At 46.4% G+C, this 14,466-nt stretch overlaps 1 protein-coding gene across 1 annotated transcript; it reads left to right on the top strand.

Moving 5' to 3' along the window:
• Window positions 1–4,891: 4,891 nt before the first annotated feature.
• LOC123761227 (filaggrin-like) lies at window positions 4,892–8,703 on the top strand. The gene is made up of 2 exons (XM_069339182.1): window positions 4,892–4,960; window positions 6,892–8,703. Exons 1-2 carry the CDS (start codon window positions 4,892–4,894, stop codon window positions 8,701–8,703), a joined length of 1,881 nt encoding a protein of 626 aa, XP_069195283.1.
• The last annotated feature ends 5,763 nt before the right edge of the window (window positions 8,704–14,466 follow it).

The following is a 14,466-nucleotide window of genomic DNA, read 5'->3' as shown; positions in this document are numbered from 1 at the left end:
CTTACCCTTCACCACCTTCCTTACCCTTCACCACCTTCCCTACCCTTCACCACCTTCCCTACCCTTCACCACCTTCCCTACCCTTCACCACCTTCCCTACCCTTCACCACCTTCCTTACCCTTCACCACCTTCCCTACCCTTCACCACCTTCCCTACCCTTCACCACCTTCCCTACCCTTCACCACCTTCCCTACCCTTCACCACCTTCCCTACCCTTCACCACCTTCCTTACCCTTCACCACCTTCCCTACCCTTCACCACCTTCCCTACCCTTCACCACCTTCCCTACCCTTCACCACCTTCCTTACCCTTCACCACCTTCCCTACCCTTCACCACCTTCCCTACCCTTCACCACCTTCCCTACCCTTCACCACCTTCCTTACCCTTCACCACCTTCCCTACCCTTCACCACCTTTCTTACCCTTCACCACCTTCCCTACCCTTCACCACCTTCCTTACCCTTCACCACCTTCCTTACCCTTCACCACCTTCCCTACCCTTCACCACCTTCCCTACCCTTCACCACCTTCCCTACCCTTCACCACCTTCCTTACCCTTCACCACCTTCCTTACCCTTCACCACCTTCCCTACCCTTCACCACCTTCCTTACCCTTCACCACCTTCCCTACCCTTCACCACCTTCCTTACCCTTCACCACCTTCCCTACCCTTCACCACCTTCCTTACCCTTCACCACCTTCCCTACCCTTCACCACCTTCCTTACCCTTCACCACCTTCCCTACCCTTCACCACCTTCCCTACCCTTCACCACCTTCCCTACCCTTCACCACCTTCCTTACCCTTCACCACCTTCCCTACCCTTCACCACCTTCCCTACCCTTCACCACCTTCCCTACCCTTCACCACCTTCCTTACCCTTCACCACCTTCCCTACCCTTCACCACCTTCCTTACCCTTCACCACCTTCCCTACCCTTCACCACCTTCCCTACCCTTCACGACCTTCCCTACCCTTCACCACCTTCCTTACCCTTCACCACCTTCCCTACCCTTCACCACCTTCCTTACCCTTCACCACCTTCCCTACCCTTCACCACCTTCCCTACCCTTCACCACCTTCCCTACCCTTCACCACCTTCCTTACCCTTCACCACCTTCCCTACCCTTCACCACCTTCCCTACCCTTCACCACCTTCCTTACCCTTCACCACCTTCCCTACCCTTCACCACCTTCCCTACCCTTCACCACCTTCCCTACCCTTCACCACCTTCCTTACCCTTCACCACCTTCCCTACCCTTCACCACCTTCCCTACCCTTCACCACCTTCCCTACCCTTCACCACCTTCCTTACCCTTCACCACCTTCCCTACCCTTCACCACCTTCCCTACCCTTCACCACCTTCCCTACCCTTCACCACCTTCCTTACCCTTCACCACCTTCCCTACCCTTCACCACCTTCCCTACCCTTCACCACCTTCCCTACCCTTCACCACCTTCCCTACCCTACATCACCTTCCCTACCCATCACCACCTTCCCTACCCTTCACCACCTTTCCTACCCTTCACCACCTTCCCTACCCATCATCACCTTTACCCTTCATCACCTTCCCTACCCTTCACCACCTTCCCTACCCTTCACCACCTTCCCTACCCTTCATCACCTTCTCTATCCTTCACCACCTTCCCTATCCTTCACTACCTTCCCTACCCTTCACCATCTTGTCTACCCTTCACCATCTTCCCTACCCTTCACCACCTTCCCTACTCTTCACCACCTTCCCTACCCTTCATCACCTTCCCTACACTTCACCACCTTCCCTACCCTTCACCACTTTCCCTACCCTTCACCACCTTCCCTACCCCTCACCACCTTCCCTACCCTTCCTCACCTTCCCTACCCCTCACCACCTTAACTAAGTTTCTAAGTGTAAAAGTAACGTTTCTAAGTGTTAAGGTAACGTTTCTAAGTGTTAAAGTAAGGGTTCTAAGTAAAAATAATGTTTCTGAGGTATAAGTAAGATTTCTAAGTGTTAAAGTAAGGTTTGTAAGTAAAAAATTATATTTTTAAGTGCATAAGTAAGTCTCTAAGTGTTAAAGTAAGGTTTCTAAGTAAAAAATAATGTTTCTATGTGTATAAGTAAGATTTCTAAGTGTTAAAGTAAGGTTTCTAAGTGCTAAAGTAAGGTTTCTCAGTAAAAAATAATGTTTCTAAGCGTATAAGTAAGGTTTCTAAGTGTCAAAGTAAGATTTCTAAGAACAAAACATGAGGGACACTTGTATACTTGAGACAACCTCAACTTGCAAGAGTCACAGACAGTGGACCTCCCCGCTACGGGTCCCTAAGGTGCCTTCCTGCCTAAGCGGTTTTCCCTTCCTCCTAGCAACAAGGGGGCCCACGCCTCCCTCAGCTCCTAGGGACCCTCGCCTCCACCAGCCCCTAGGGGATTACGCTTCCTCCATCACCTAGGGGCCCACGCCTCCTCTAGCTCCTAGGGACCCTCGCCTCCACCAGCCCCTAGGGGATCACGCTTCCTCCATCACCTAGGGACCCACGCCTCCTCTAGCTCCTAGGGGCCCGCGCCTGCCCCAGCTCTTAGGGGCTTTGAGGGACACTCACCAACGCCGTCACCTCGCTTTCCACAAAACCGACTTTAACGGGACTTTGAGGCTTTACCTGCATTAGTGTCTCCAGACATGAGGGCTTCGCCAGGCGCACGTTACTCGCTGTGCTGGTATCTCCCCCGGTGGTACCTCCATGCTGGTACCTCCATGGTGGTACCTTCATGTTGGTACGTCCATGCTGGTACCTCCCGTTGTAACAAGAGGCTTCCTGGGACTTGCGACCAGATATACTGTGGACAAAATGGTCAACGAAAGCTGTCGGGTATTGGGTTAAGAGTCAGACGACTTCCAATACTATTGTACAGTCAGTGTGGCCGCGTGGTTGATGTACTGGACACGCTAAAGGGGCATGGAGGTCCTGGCTGTACGGGTTCGAATTTTTCAGGGATCAAGAGTTTTCTGATGCACGTTAGCTTGGAGACCATTCAAGCTTAGCGCTAAGCATATATATATATATATATATATATATATATATATATATATATATATATATATATATATATATATATATATATATATATATATATATATATATATATACATATATATATATATATATATATATATATATATATATATATATATATATATATATATATATATATATATACATATATATATATATATATATATATATTGTTGAATATGACCGAAAAGGTAAGGAAAAAGGAAATAATTCTAACACGAATTTTCTCAATATTTCTTATGTTTTTCTTCACTGTCGGTGGTAATAAAAATATCAATTCTCCAAAATTCATTTTTTAATTGTCTGATGCCTGAACGCGTTTCGTAATGCTTATTACATTTTCAAAGACTTAATTTACACACAGATTCATCAAACTTATACTGCTTTTGGGTGAGGTGATATGGAGCTCTGCAGTTCTCATATCCAATTTATACCCATTGTTTCGTGTTCTGTCTTGTGTTTGTCATAAGTTTGTTCACCTCACCCAAAACTTTGTACCATATCACCTCACCCAAAATGAGTATAAGTTTGATGAATCTGTGTGTAAATTAAAGTCGCCACAGAGCCAAAGTAGCGGAAGGAAGATTCACTGTGATATAGTACGAACAAGCCACTGGTTACTCGAATTTCAAGCCTGACAAAAAGATATCCAGAGATATTGCAGTAGCCATACACAGACTCTGGTTTGGTTACAAGTGCTGCTGGGAGGTAATGAACCCAAATAGTTAAAGAGTGTCACATCTATGAAATAGAAGCAGAGGCGCCACTATTGCACTACTAACTGGAATGTGAAGCTACTGAAGGCCTGCGCATCAAACTCAACATTAATCCAACGACAGCAGCTGCATTAGATGCACATTCCACCGCGACTACAATGATTAGAAAAGCCGTTGAGGAATGGGACTCATTAGTGAGCATTCTGCATCTACATCCGCCACCAAGATAATGTTAATAAAACAGGACTAAAACCAGTGCACTAAAACAGAAGCGATAAATAAACAGGGAAAAAGGAGGAATCTTCTCCTCCATGTTAAACTTAGACCAAATATTACAGAAACAAGGTTATCGCGGATAACCGAACTTAATTACGGGCTCACCATATCCCGTACTACATAGACACTTCGTTCTGAGTAGCTAAATCTGAAACAATAACATGTGTAAATTAAGTCTTTGAAAGTGTAATAAGCATTACGAGACGCGTTCAGGCGTCAATTAAAAAAAATGAATTTTGGAGAATTGATATCTTTATTACCACTGACAATGAAGAAAAATATAAGAAATATTGAGAAAATTCGTGTTAGAATTATTAATCTTACCTTTTCGGTCATATTCAACAACATATGTTTACAAGAAAGACTGCTACCAATATATATATATATATATATATATATATATATATATATATATATATATATATATATATATATATATATATATATATATATATATATATATATATATATATATATAAGGATTTGGTTAACAGCATCAGTGTAAAGGAGGTTGTTAGAGAAGCGGAGAGGAGATTTATAGAGAAGTAAGCAGCTTTACAAACTAAATAGGATCGACTGATTTTCATCTAGCTGAAAGGAGTTATGTTCACCACCTACTGGACATAACTCCTCTCGGCTAGTGAATATAACCTTGTGAACTGCTTGTGACATGACTGGACATTAATATTTGTCACAGACTTCTAGAGACGTCACTGGACATAAGCCCCGGACATTAACGAGAAAATTCGTTAGTTATCGTAGTGCATAGGTCAACATTTAATAATTGCAACAAAAAATAAAACAATTTGGATACAAAAATACAACAACATACAATCTTTTACACAATGAAAATACAATCACGTGATATATCTATGAGCAAACTCTTGAGAGCGTATCGTGGTCCGTGGGTTAAGGTGCGTGTCTGGGGTTGACCCCTGGGACGATGGGTGCCATCCTCCTCCTCTGACTCCAAAGATGTTCTCAGTCTTCTCCTTCTAGTTGCTCCTGAACTTCCAGGAAGGAGAGAGAGAGAGAGAGAGAGAGAGAGAGAGAGAGAGAGAGAGAGAGAGAGAGAGAGAGAGAGGGAGAGAGAGAGAGAGAGGGAGAGAGAGAGAGAGAGAGAGAGAGAGAGAGAGAGAGAGAGAGAGAGAGAGAGAGAGAGAGAGAGAGAGAGAGAGAGAGAGAGAGAGAGAGAGAGAGAGAGAGAGAGAGAGAGAGAGAGAGAGAGAGAGAGAGAGAGAGAGAGAGAGAGAGAGAGAGAGGGAGAGAAAGAGAGAGAGAGAGAGAGAGGGGGAGAGAGAGAGAGAGAGAGAGAGAGAGAGAGAGAGAGAGAGAGAGAGAGAGAGAGAGAAGGAGAGAGAGAGAGACCATTTTTTGTTCATTTTCTGTGAGGTACCAGGTCTTCTGGGCCTGGTCTAGTGTGAAGTACCAGGTCTTCTGGGTCTGGTCTACTGTGAAGTACCAGGTCTTCTAGGTCTGGCCTACTGCGAGGTACCAGGTCTTCTGGACCTGGTCGACTCCACTTATCTCAGATATTCAAATTCAAAGACTATTCATAAATGTTTGTACATTTATAGCTGGGATACATTACACAAAGTGACATGAAATTATTTACCAAAGTCATAAGAATAACATATATGTAATTATATACTGTATATGCAACATTTAGATTTAGAAGCTACATTTATCAGTGATTTAAAAATTATTGCATTTGTCAAATTGAGAATCACACCTCACAAACTATCCTGCGAGACGGAGGCTTCGAACCAGACTAATCACCGGAACTATGTTACTCCTCACAGTTTAGGAAGACTAGTAATAACACCCTTTGTTCCTTGTCTCTCTGTCTTTTTTTTCAATCCCCGACCGTCCAAGTGGTTGGATACCATTCCTTTCCCCCGTCCCATCCCAAATCCTTATCCTGATCCCTTCCCAGTGCTATATAGTCGTAATGGCTTGGTGCTTTCTCCTAATAGTTCTCTCTCTGTTTTTGTCTGCGTATCTGCTTATCCTTCTCTCCTAATATAAACCCGTCCGCTGCCACACTCCCCACCTGTTCAGCCACGCATCTATTGTATGCTTAAATGAGTAACAACAGCGGGCCGAAGCATTTTTGTACCGCGGCCCTCAAAAGGGAGCAGCTATGTGACGGCGCCAGAAAAAAAAAAAAAAAAGATCGTACCACACACAGGGCCCATATTTTTGTGGCTGGCTTCGATAAGTGTGTTTTTTAACTCTTTTGTATGGCGTGATAAAATGCACTACTCTTCAATACAATCCCCCCGAAGACCATAACAATGTTAGGTAAACAACATGTGAAAAGTTCGACGACTTTTCAAAGTCCTTGTGGGTGGCAGCTAGGTCACCTATTCTGTTGTGATTCTATGCGTGATATCGTTGGATATCTAGCATATCATTAGAAAAAAAAGCAATACAAATAATTAGCTGGCTCTGGTGGCCAATAAAAAAATATGCCAAATTATGTTTTATTCACAGTATAAAACCCTCGCCGCTACATCTATATTCTAAAGTTAAAGTGATTTGATATAATAATTTAGAAGAGACGGTGGTGGTCTTAATATTTTCTTATCAGGGGAGTGAAAGTCAAGGAAGAGTAGATTATCGTGATCACAGCTGCAGGTGTGTGGTCACAGCTGCAGGTGTGGTTGCAGGTGTGGTTGCAGGTGTGTGGTCACAGCTGCAGGTGTGTGGTCACAGCTGCAGGTGTGTGTGATCACAGCTGCAGGTGTGTGGTCACAGCTGCAGGTGTGTGGTCACAGCTGCAGGTGTGTGGTCACAGCTGCAGGTGTGTGGTCACAGCTGCAGGTGTGTGGTCACCTCCCAGCACGAGACCTCCCACAACGAGACCTCCCACAACGAGACCTCCCAGCACGTGGCCTCCCAGCACGAGACCTCCCACAACGAGACCTCCCACAACGAGACCTCCCACAACGAGACCTCCCAGCACGTGGCCTCCCAGCACGAGACCTCCCAGCACGAGACCTCCCAGCACGAGACCTCCCAGCACGAGACCTCCCACAACGAGACCTCCCACAACGAGACCTCCCAGCACGTGGCCTCCCAGCACGAGACCTCCCACAACGAGACCTCCCAGCACGAGACCTCCCACAACGAGACCTCCCAGCACGAGACCTCCCAGCACGAGACCTCCCACAACGAGACCTCCCACAACGAGACCTCCCAGCACGTGGCCTCCCAGCACGAGACCTCCCAGCACGTGACCTCCCAGCACGAGACCTCCCAGCACGTGGCCTCCCAGCACGTGGCCTCCCAGCACGAGACCTCCCAGCACGAGACCTCCCAGCACGAGACCTCCCAGCACGAGACCTCCCAGCACGATACCTCCCACAACGAGACCTCCCAGCACGTGGCCTCCCAGCACGAGACCTCCCAGCACGAGACCTCCCAGCACGAGACCTCCCACAACGAGACCTCCCAGCACGTGGCCTCCCAGCACGAGACCTCCCAGCACGAGACCTCCCACAACGAGACCTCCCACAACGAGACCTCCCAGCACGTGGCCTCCCAGCACGAGACCTCCCAGCACGTGACCTCCCAGCACGAGACCTCCCAGCACGTGGCCTCCCAGCACGTGGCCTCCCAGCACGAGACCTCCCAGCACGAGACCTCCCAGCACGAGACCTCCCAGCACGTGACCTCCCAGCACGAGACCTCCCAGCACGTGGCCTCCCAGCACGAGACCTCCCAGCACGTGGCCTCCCGGCACGAGACCTCCCAGCACGAGACCTCCCGGCACGAGACCTCCCAGCACGAGACCTCCCGGCACGTGGCCTCCCAGCACGAGACCTCCCAGCACGAGACCTCCCAGCACGTGACCTCCCAGCACGAGACCTCCCGGCACGTGGCCTCCCAGCACGAGACCTCCCGGCACGAGACCTCCCAGCACGAGACCTCCCGGCACGAGACCTCCCAGCACGAGACCTCCCGGCACGAGACCTCCCAGCACGTGACCTCCCAGCACGAGACCTCCCGGCACGAGACCTCCCGGCACGTGGCCTCCCGGCACGAGACCTCCCAGGACGAGAACTCCCAGCACGAGACCTCCAAGCACGAGACCTCCCAGCACGAGACCTCCCGGCACGAGACCTCTCAACACGTGACCTCCCAGCACGAGACCTCCCAGTACGAGACCTCCCAGTACGAGACCTCCCAGCACGTGACCTCCCACAACGAGACCTCCCGGCACGAGACCTCCCAGTACGAGAACTCCCAGCACGAGACCTCCCGGCACGAGACCTCCCAGCACGAGACCTCCAACCACGAGACCTCCCGGCACGTGGCCTCCCGGCACAAGACCTCCCAGCACGTGACCTCGCAGCACGAGACCTCCCAGCACGAGACCTCCCAGCACGAGACCTCCCAGCGCCGAGACCTCCCAGCACGAGAACTCCCAGCACGAGACCTCCCAGCACGAGACCTCCCAGCGCCGAGACCTCCCAGCACGAGAACTCCCAGCACGAGACCTCCAACCACGAGACCTCCCAGCACGAGAAAAGAAACGGGAATTCACAATTCACTTTGCAAATTACGCACAAACAGAGAGAGGGGCGAAGATACGCCCTCATCACTAATCAGTCATAAATACTTGTTCGCGAAACATTCTTACAACGCGTAGCATTTTATTCCCCGCGACATTCAACAGCTTAATTAAAACCCTCTACTGGAATCGGTCTAGGTTCGTACGCATATGGACGGTTAAAGCGTACAGATTAGACGCTTGTCATTTCGTAATAACAGGCTGCGATATATAATGAGGAAATAAGACTCCAGTGTAAGGAGTTCTTACGCACCTTTGATAGTGCACACTTAACTTGATCTGGTCACATTTTCGTCTTGACAAACATCTTGAGTACGCATACAAGTAAATGCATCTTAACAACCAACACCTGACGAACGCCAGGAATGTCGTCGACTACCCATCGCCAGGGCCCTCGAGTACTGGACCTGGAGGGGAAGGAGCCCCCATCGCCAGGGCCCTCGAGTACTGGACCTGGAGGGGAAGGAGCCCCCATCGCCAGGGCCCTCGAGTACTGGACCAGGATGGCAAGGAGCCCCATCGCCAGGGGCCCTCGAGTACTGGGCCTGGAGGGCAAGGAGCCCCCCCATCGCCAGGGGGCCCTGGAGCAGGGAGGGGAGCCGGGAGGGACAGGGGCCACCTGAGGGCGGCCCACACAGATGAAAGGTACACATGCGGGTGAATGGCCACAGAATGAAACCCAAACACGAGCTTCTTTAACCCCCCCCCCCCCTACCCGCACTTCCTTTCACACAGGAAAGCCACCAATTTACTGTCCACTTGAGTGACTTCTTGATACCCGTCTTCTTCTTCCCTTGATGGCTTCCTCCATTACTTTTGTGTCAAACATTGCCGCTCCAATATTGGCTATTGCAGGAGCAACATCGACGCTCAGTATTGCAACACTGACTGCAGACGTATTTTTTGCGCTAATCAATTAATGAATCACTGATGCAACTTGAAATGCCATTAGTATACAGGAGTCAAGATACCAAAACTTGAAAATTAAAATGGAAGAAAACTTGAAAGCAATTTAATGGCGTTGATATGGGAGAGGGAACGGAAATACAGCCTTTGATCTCAGACTTCATCATACTCTTTATACTCACATCTCATCGTCCACACCGATGTATACAAGACTGAGAGCGTGTCTGTGTACCGAGTGGGGAAGTGGCTCTGATATCTCCAGACCTACGTTCGAATCCTACAAGCAGTGCATATTTCAATTCCAAATTGGTATCAGCAAAACCGAGAAGAGATGCAAGAATGTTTGCTCTTTCGAAAACAATTAGCAACATAATGAATTATGTACATACAAACAAAGTGCCATCAAAGAATATATGCGTATATACCAATTTCGAAAGTTAAGGTAGTTTTTGGGTACTGTTCTCTAATATATACAGAAGCGATTAAGTTCATAAGTGCACTTGTGAGTGACGTGAATGTTGATCTCATCAAGTGTTCTATTCAGATTAATGTCTGGTATACGCGCAGGATTCAAATAACCACAGGATGTAGAGTGTTGCTTAGTGCTTGCTACTCAAACATACACAAATTTTCTGCTTTTGGGAAATGAGACGACCCCCAGTTGCTCTAGATAATAAATTACATGATGCCTCCCAAACAACTTTGAACCCAAAAGCTGGAAAGCTGATAACTTACAAAACACTGATATCCATCTACACACAAAAATTCATTCGTTCTGATCTCCAAAGCGATAGAAAATGGTTAACTCCATCATCAATTATAAAGCCAGCATGGAGGCACTCAACTGCGTCGCGAGGCCCGGACCTATGCAAATATTAGCAAGAGAGCAATGGCAAATATAATAGCGGCACCCCCATTTCACCTAGTTCCAGGACAGTCAAGGTAAATTAATCGTCTGGAAAGATTGGGGATTGATTAAGATTAAGCCAACCAGGAGGTGGCACGGGCATAAATAGCCCGTAAGCCTGGAAAGGTCATATCGACTCTATTTCTGAGCGGATGTTGAAGCCAGTTTTCCTTCCCCGGGGAGGAAGGAAGACTAGTAATATTGCCATCCAGTCCACCCTTCTGGAGGAACTGAAACAAGAATTATATTCAAATGATGTGAACTTCAATCCCAATGTACCTTCTTGTATATATATAAATCAAATAAATAAAAATAAATACTCGCTGGAGTGAAGAGCGAGTGTCTACAACGGCACTAATGATTGACATAAAGGACCTCATCATAGCCCTTGAGCACCCACCATACGGCCCTTACAACCCAGCAATTGACCTCTACTCGTATGACCCGTTTCAAGGAAGTGTGTCTGGCAAATATCACGTCGACACCTGATGACAAGGTTAAAGATATGGTGGAAAAATGAAATCGCGTACGATCACACGTGACCTTGGGAAAGGGCCCACTACAGTCTCGTATATACCTCGCTTACAATCGTGTTTTACTGTAGATACAACTGTCCACCTATCATCAGTCCTTAACAAATGCATTTTGGTAAACAAAAAAAAAATAAAAATATATATATATATATATTGTTTTCCGTAGAAATGAAGCAGAAGGGTACATCCACAAAACGCAGGCTATGGATATCAGCCAGCAAAGAACTCGGGCGGACTTATTGGACCGGGAGGCCTTTGATGTGTTGAAACTCAAAGTGTTTGCTGCTCTGTCATCCACGGCCAATGATCAAAGAGTGAAAGAGTTAGTTCCTAATCAAGCTTTCATCGGAGCCTTGCGTCAACTTGGGCCATAATCACTCGGCAAACTTGGTAAACACTAAATGAGTGTTTTCTCTTGTCAGGAATGTTTAGGAATGGAGATTGGACCCAGCTCAGGCTGTAAAAGTCTTTAACGTCTGATGGAATACTCAAGTGTTCTATCTTCCAGTTCTGTAATAATCCCAGAAGGAAATTTGTACCGGTGCTCCATGAATATTAGAAACTTATACTCAAACATATACTCATCTCTAAACCCCGCTGCATGGCAGTAGCAGCAGCTGCAGCAGCTGCAGCACCACCACCACCAGCTTACAGCACCACCACCAGCAGCTGCAGCACCGCCACTACCACCACCACCAGCATCTACAACACCCCCACCACCACCACCACCACCAGCAGCTGTAGCACCACCACCACCACCACCACCAGCTGTAGCACCACCACCACCACCACCACCACCAGCTGTAGCACCACCACCACCACCACCAGCAGCTGTAGCACCACCACCACCAGCAGCTGTAGCACCTCCACCAGCTGCTACAGCACGACCACCAGCAGCAGCTACAGCACCACCACCACCACCACCACCAGCAACAGCAGCAGCCACAACATGCCACAGTGAGGTGTGGGACACTGTCATCAACTGCTGGCTGACTCTATCACTGGTCTTTATTGGCAGTGCGGCGTCGATAGCAATCCACAGCGGAGTACCTCATGTTTATAGAGAGTCTCTTACGGCGCTGTGTTTCACTCCCTGAGATGACACCAGAACTAGCTTCCGGCAGTGCTGAGAAGGTCAAATATACATACATCTTACCGCAGCAAGATGCCATGTATATTTGTGTATATTGCTTCCTGGATTTTTGGAAATATATCATACAGCAGGAAAACCTCACAAAGGCATTGCTTCAAACTTCGTATAATACGTATAATCTTAATATATATAATCGTATAATATAAATGAGTATGAATTCCACCCGAAAAAGATAAACATGGAAGATAGAGGAAGGCGAATACACGACGAGAGTAATAATAAGAAAGGTGATAGTAACTGTGATAATAACTAGGTATGGATCAAACGCCAGTACAATATTAATATTAAGAGCCGAGAGCTGGCTTAACTCCTCGGAAAACTTCATCCTGTAAATCGTGCGTCTACTCCAGTGTTCAATATATATATATATATATATATATATATATATATATATATATATATATATATATATATATATATATATATATATATATATTATTAAATATGACCGAAAAAGTAAGATTAATAATTCTAACACGAATTTTCTCAATCTTTCGTACATTACGCTTCACTGTTGGAGGTAAATCAAAAATCACTTCTCCAAAATTCATTTTTATTTCTAGTCTGACGCGACACGGGCGCGTTTCGTAAAACTTATTACATTTTCAAAGACTTCACAAATACACAACTGATTAGAACGTATCTCTGATTTTATATCTACATTTGAGTGAGGTGGGAGGGGTGATGTGGCATTAACACAAGACAGAAAACGAGGGGATATTAATAGGGTATTAAAAGTATCAACACAAGACAGAACAGAAACAATGGGTATTGAATAGAAGTGTTTGTAGAAAGCCTATTGGTCCATATTTCTTGATGCTTCTATATTGGAGCGGAGTCTTGAGGTGGGTAGAATATAGTTGTGCAATAATTGGCTGTTGATTGCTGGTGTTGACTTCTTGATGTGTAGTGCCTCGCAAACGTCAAGCCGCCTGCTATCGCTGTATCTATCGATGATTTCTGTGTTGTTTACTAGGATTTCTCTGGCGATGGTTTGGTTATGGGAAGAGATTATATGTTCCTTAATGGAGCCCTGTTGCTTATGCATCGTTAAACGCCTAGAAAGAGATGTTGTTGTCTTGCCTATATACTGGGTTTTTGGAGCTTACAGTCCCCAAGTGGGCATTTGAAGGCATAGACGACATTAGTCTCTTTTAAAGCGTTCTGTTTTGTGTCTGGAGAGTTTCTCATGAGTAGGCTGGCCGTTTTTCTGGTTTTATAGTAAATCGTCAGTTGTATCCTCTGATTTTTGTCTGTAGGGATAACGTTTCTATTAACAATATCTTTCAGGACCCTTTCCTCCGTTTTATGAGCTGTGGAAAAGAAGTTCCTGTAAAATAGTCTAATAGGGGGTATTGGTGTTGTGTTAGTTGTCTCTTCAGAGGTTGCATGGCTTTTCACTTTCCTTCTTATGATGTCTTCGATGAAACCATTGGAGAAGCCGTTATTGACTAGGACCTGCCTTACCCTACAGAGTTCTTCAGAGTACCCTACAGAGAGAAGAACTCTGTAGGGTAAGGCAGGTCCTAGTCAATAACGGCTTCTCCAATGGTTTCATCGAAGACATCATAAGAAGGAAAGTGAAAAGCCATGCAACCTCTGAAGAGACAACTAACACAACACCTATACCCCCTATTAGACTATTTTACAGGAACTTCTTTTCCACAGCTCATAAAACGGAGGAAAGGGTCCTGAAAGATATTGTTAATAGAAACGTTATCCCTACAGACAAAAATCAGAGGATACAACTGACGATTTACTATAAAACCAGAAAAACGGCCAGCCTACTCATGAGAAACTCTCCAGACACAAAACAGAACGCTTTAAAAGAGACTAATGTCGTCTATGCCTTCAAATGCCCACTTGGGGACTGTAAGCTCCAAAAAACCCAGTATATAGGCAAGACAACAACATCTCTTTCTAGGCGTTTAACGATGCATAAGCAACAGGGCTCCATTAAGGAACATATAATCTCTTCCCATAACCAAACCATCGCCAGAGAAATCCTAGTAAACAACACAGAAATCATCGATAGATACAGCGATAGCAGGCGGCTTGACGTTTGCGAGGCACTACACATCAAGAAGTCAACACCAGCAATCAACAGCCAATTATTGCACAACTATATTCTACCCACCTCAAGACTCCGCTCCAATATAGAAGCATCAAGAAATATGGACCAATAGGCTTTCTACAAACACTTCTATTCAATACCCATTGTTTCTGTTCTGTCTTGTGTTGATACTTTTAATACCCTATTAATATCCCCTCGTTTTCTGTCTTGTGTTAATGCCACATCACCCCTCCCACCTCACTCAAATGTAGATATAAAATCAGAGATA

This window comes from Procambarus clarkii, chromosome 41 (assembly GCF_040958095.1).
Source record: "Procambarus clarkii isolate CNS0578487 chromosome 41, FALCON_Pclarkii_2.0, whole genome shotgun sequence".
In the NCBI taxonomy this organism is placed as follows: Eukaryota; Metazoa; Arthropoda; class Malacostraca; order Decapoda; family Cambaridae; genus Procambarus; species Procambarus clarkii.
Note: the sequence above shows the minus strand (reverse complement) of the source record. Positions and strands in the feature narration are given on the sequence as shown.